This window comes from Choristoneura fumiferana, chromosome 17, assembly GCF_025370935.1.
Source record: "Choristoneura fumiferana chromosome 17, NRCan_CFum_1, whole genome shotgun sequence".
Taxonomy (NCBI): Eukaryota; Metazoa; Arthropoda; class Insecta; order Lepidoptera; family Tortricidae; genus Choristoneura; species Choristoneura fumiferana.
In genome coordinates this window covers 10484787-10489814 of record NC_133488.1, presented here as the reverse complement: position 1 = coordinate 10489814, position 5028 = coordinate 10484787, and the positions used below count along the sequence as shown (strand labels likewise).

The window sequence follows — 5028 nt, the reverse complement described above, 5'->3', positions numbered from 1 at the left end:
TTTAAATAATAACAAAGTTTATTGTAATTCTTAAAATTTTGTTTAATAGTATGGTACAGTTTAACAGGGAATAGTTTTGTGAAAATAAAGATGTTTTTTGTTACACTCACACATTTAGAACTCACACAATTCAAAATGTTCTCATTTTTAAAAATCAATCATGTTTTGTTTTATACAAAGTTTATTTTATTTAATGGGAATATTTTGAATTGTGTCAGATTCATTCTATAGGTGCGCACTGTCCCCCACTTGACGGTTTGACACTGCTTAATTTGGTATTATTCACTTACTTATTCCAAGAAAGGCATTCTGAGCCAGAATCCTGTATCGTTCATAATTGCATTGCCTCTCCTCTTGGGTTAGGTCTTCTGGTGCAATAAATGGATTCTTCACTTCAGGGATATAATCCAAATGTGCTCTTACATCAAATCTGTCAATCATGTTGTTTGAGTTCCCTTGCCAAGGCATCCTGTAATGAATAATTGCACACACATTTTTTTTTAAGTAAAATAACTAGTGCATTATTCTTTATTTAACAGAAATCAGTTGCTTACACTTAGTATAATTTGATAATTAGAGGCAATGCAAGGTAATTGTTTTAAAACTGGTGCTTACTCTTGACTCCAATTAGTAATAATTATTAGTGTCATGATTTGATTATGCACACAGAAATTATCCACCATAAATGACTTTTAAAGATAGATAGATTTGTTGATGGATAGATTTTACACTTTACAATGGTAATCTGGCCTAGCCACTCACCAGCCATTTTAAAACAATACAATAGAATACTCACATAATCGCTGGGCCCTCTCCAGCGGCTGCAATGGCAGGATCTAAGTGAATCTTGCATGGTCTACCATGGAGTTGCAGGAATTGTGTTGGTTCAGCTTTCTGCAATATCACACACAAAGTACATATAAATATTAAGAAGCAACAATACGTCGCACACAAATTGAATACAAAATAATATGGAAACTGCACTGGGCTGCGGTTGTGATGTCACAATAAGTGTTCCGTCATGATACCACTAAATACTAACTTTAGATAAATCTCGTTGCAATAATTATGTTTATGTTTTTCAGAATTTCAGAAACAAGAAAATTTAAATCTTACAATTTTCTCATAGAAATCCTTACGACGCTCTGCTCGACGTCGGTAGTCGACTATCATACCGCGGATCATCTTCTCCTGCTTTCTTGCTTCGTGCCACATTTTAGTATTTTTATACAGCGATCACATTAATCAAAAACATATATCAGCCACTCTATAAGCCCAAAAACTAAAAAATTTAATCACATTTCGCGTTTCCGTCTTTATGCGCCATCTTGATTTTTTTTTCTCGCCTCGCAGCGCAGCGCAGCTGGGCTACTACGAAACTCTAAACTCGAAGTTTGCATCGTGCTGTCTCTCTGACACTCACACTATTTAATACGAGAGCGAGAGGGACCGCACGACACGAACTTCGAATTACGAGTTTCGTAGTAGCCCTGCAGACTCGCATTTAGTTAGTGTTGTTGATGTTGAAAATCGCACTTGCGAAAGCGATAAAAGCGATAATCAGTAGTCTTATCGATAGTATTGTAGTGATATCTATCGTGGCCTTGAAAATTTTGTAAATCATTCATACTATCGAAACTATCGACCCTTGACGATACTATCAAGAGAGTGAAAATTAGGCGATACTATTACTATTTTGGACTATCGCGGTCATTACTGTTTACCTTGATTTTAGAGCAGCTCGATACTGCATGCGCCATGATCACGAGACGACTACACTTAGTCTTAAATCAAAGTACGCAGAATAAAACCCGAATTTAATTCATAGATACTATTACTATTGAACTTGGTCCATACTACCACCACCATCTTGCTCGCTAATCCTGCCGTAAACAGCAGTGCATGCATTGTTGTGTTTCGGCGTGGAGAGTAAGACAGCCGGTGAAATTACTGGCACGTGAGGTATTCCATCTTAGGCCTCTAGGTTGGCAACGCGTCAGGAATACCCCGGGTGTTGCAGATGTTTATGGGCGGTGGTGATCTCTTACCATAAGGAGATCCACTTGCTCGTTTTCCATCGTATAAAAAAAGAAGCAGCGCGCTATCGATTGGTTTCTCAAGGTCAACTATCGATAGCGTAACTGTCGCTATTGCAACAACACTGCTTGCATTGCATGTATGTACGAATTCGAAGTTCGTGTTTAAATAATATTAACGTAAGCGGGACGGTACAATACGAACTTTGATTTTTCGTTTTGAAGTTCGTGTCCTTCGGTCCCTCTGACACTTGTCTTATACTATTTAATACAAAGAGGAAGGAGATATTTCAATACGATAGCGAGAGGGACTGCAGGGCTACTGCGAAACTCGTGAAGTTCGTATCGTACCGTCCCTCTCGCTCTCGTATTAAATAGTATAAGTGTCAGAGGGACCGCACGACACGAACTTCGTGTTTCGAATTTGGTAGTAGTCCTGCTGTATTTTCGAACTTGGGAGTAGCAGGGTTACTGTTGAAAATGATGAAGAAGACGATTATTTATTAATTAAAACATTATATTTCCATAACAATACGAACTAAGACACATATCGAAAGACAGCTAAACTAGACATATTCAAACCATAGTTAAAGTGTAAGCGGCCAATATAAATCTACAAAGGTTTACAACCTCAACACGCCTCCTTAGATTTATATTTTAATATGGCAACACTAATTAACATTGTTAAACATTGCAAGTATGGCAATATCAAATCAAGTTATATTTAACAATTGCCTGAATTTAAAGAATTTAATGTTTCCTAACGCTTTGGTAAAAATATCTGCAACGTTATCTTCTGAATCAACTTTAACGATATCAATAGTTCCATTCTTAACATTCTCGTGAACATAATGATAATGCACTTCAATGTGCTTCGAATTCTTTGTGAAATTACCATACTTAGCAATAGCTACAGCACCTGAATTGTCTTCATAAATGTTAACAGGAGCATGAAGTGTTATAAAAACATCATCAAGTATACTACGTAGTAAGCTTATTTCAGTTACAGCTTCTGACAACGCTATGTATTCAGCAAAAGTGGAAGATTTTGTCACAGTCATTTGTTTCTTTGACTTCCAGTACACAGCATTACCAAATAATCGAATCACAAAACCAGTAGTAGACTTACGGTCTACGATATCTCCGGCCCAATCGGCATCTACGTAACAATCCATTATAGTAGCTTTTAAATTCTGATAATATGTGAGCTTGAGATTTTTAGTCAAATACAAATATTTTAAAACACGCAATGCATATTTGAAATGAATTTCACCATAGCAGTTCTGAAATCTGCTCAAGTAATTGACACAAAAGGCAATGTCTGGTCGAGTGCCAGAACTAATGTATAACAAAGCTCCAATCAAGTTTCTGTATTTAATATCATCATTTAGTAATTCACATTTCTCAAGTTTGGCATTAATCTCCATAGGGGTTTTAAATAATTTAGAATTCTCAATTTCATATTTTTTGGCTAACGACTCTATGTATTTTTCCTGGCTTAAGGTCAAAATATTAGCTTTTGCATAGTCATACTCTACATCAATACCTATGTAGTTCCTAACCTTTCCCAAGTCCTTCATTCTAAAATGGTTACTTAATTTATTTTTAATTATCGCAACGGTGTGCTCATTTTTGCAAGCTATCAATAAATCATCGACATATACTAAAATATATACAGTATAGTTATTATCTGTTTTGACATAAAGACAATAGTCATATCGGCTCCTTTGAAACCCAATAGTTGTTACAAAATCATTAAAACATTCGTACCAAGCTCGCGGGCTTTCTTTTAAACCATAAAGAGATTTATACAGTTTATATACTTTGTCAGTACCGTCTTCATAACCAAGAGGCTGTTTGACATACACTTCTGATAAAACTTTACCGTTTAGAAAAGCAGTCTCTACATCCATTTGATGTACATGTAAATTAAATTGGCAGCAATACGATAGCAGTAATTTTAAAGTATGCATCCTAGCAACAGGTGAATACGTATCATCAATATTAGTGGTTTGTTGAAACCCTCTAACCACTAACCTGGCTTTATAAAGATCAGCGGACTTCTTTTTGTAAACCCATTTTACATCTAGTACCTCTTTTTCCTGTGGTGCATTTACTAAGGTCCAAGTATCGTTTTTTACTAGGCTGTTCATCTCTCGGTCCATAGCCTCTTTCCATTCATCAGCCTCGTCACACGTAGTCGCCTCCTGAAAAGTATCTGGAATCATCGCATCACAATAATTAGCAGTTATACAATAGTAGCCAAATTCTTCATCAAAACGGTGTGGTGCTTTAATTTGTCTCTTTGAGGTTCTTCTGGCGTTATTATTCGGTACCATGTCTTCTGTTTCAATTCTATCTAGGGAATCTTCCCATTTTTCTTCATCTATATTATTATCTTCTTCATTATCATCAAATGCAATAAGCTTAACATCTTCCTCAATTATATCCACGTGTCTTGCAATGACAACTCTATTGTTGATTAGTACTCTGTATCCAACATCTGTATATCCTAGTTAAATTCCCATCTCCGCTTCTTTGTCCCATTTTGATACTCTTTTTTCTTCAGGTACTCTTACATAAACTTTACTACCGTACATTCTCAAATATTTTGCAGTTGGTTTTTCATGAAAAAATAATTCAAATGGCGTCTTTCTTTCTGGGGTATTTGTCATTATACGGTTTTTTAAATAAGCAGCGGTCTTAATAGCTTCTGGCCAATAACATCTATCAACCTTTGCTTCAGCTAAGAGGCATCGTGCCATATCCATTAATAATCTATTATATCTTTCTGCTGTACCATTTAACTCATGTACGTATGCTGGGCAAGGCTTAATCATTATTCCTTTTGCTCTTGCGAAATTAAATATTCTGCTATTTATGTATTCTTTCCCGTTATCACATCTTAGTTCTTTGATCATTTTTCCTGTAATATTTTGCATTTGATTGACATATTCATCGAGGCATTCATACACTTGTTCTTTTGATTGAA

The 5028-nt window shown here is 35.7% G+C and overlaps 1 protein-coding gene across 1 annotated transcript; it reads right to left on the bottom strand.

Annotated features, from left to right (window-relative positions):
• Window positions 1-62: 62 nt before the first annotated feature.
• LOC141436703 (CLK4-associating serine/arginine rich protein-like) lies at window positions 63-1363 on the bottom strand. Its single transcript, XM_074099726.1, has 3 exons — window positions 1117-1363; window positions 797-894; window positions 63-469 (listed from the first exon to the last, which is right to left on the bottom strand). The coding sequence occupies exons 1-3, from the start codon at window positions 1213-1215 to the stop codon at window positions 283-285; spliced, it is 384 nt and encodes a 127-aa protein (XP_073955827.1). The 5' UTR covers window positions 1216-1363; the 3' UTR covers window positions 63-282.
• Between the last annotated feature and the right edge of the window lie 3665 nt (window positions 1364-5028).

Excerpts from the sequence above, each read along its gene's own strand:
- LOC141436703 (XM_074099726.1), bottom strand. The coding sequence starts at position 1,215 with ATGTGGCACGAAGCAAGAAAGCAGGAGAAGATGATCCGCGGTATGATA. Across the intron at positions 895-1,116 it reads AGGATTTCTATGAGAAAATT|AAAGCTGAACCAACACAATT; the intron begins GTAAGATTTAAA and ends GTGATATTGCAG. Across the intron at positions 470-796 it reads GGAGAGGGCCCAGCGATTAT|GATGCCTTGGCAAGGGAACT; the intron begins GTGAGTATTCTA and ends TATTCATTACAG.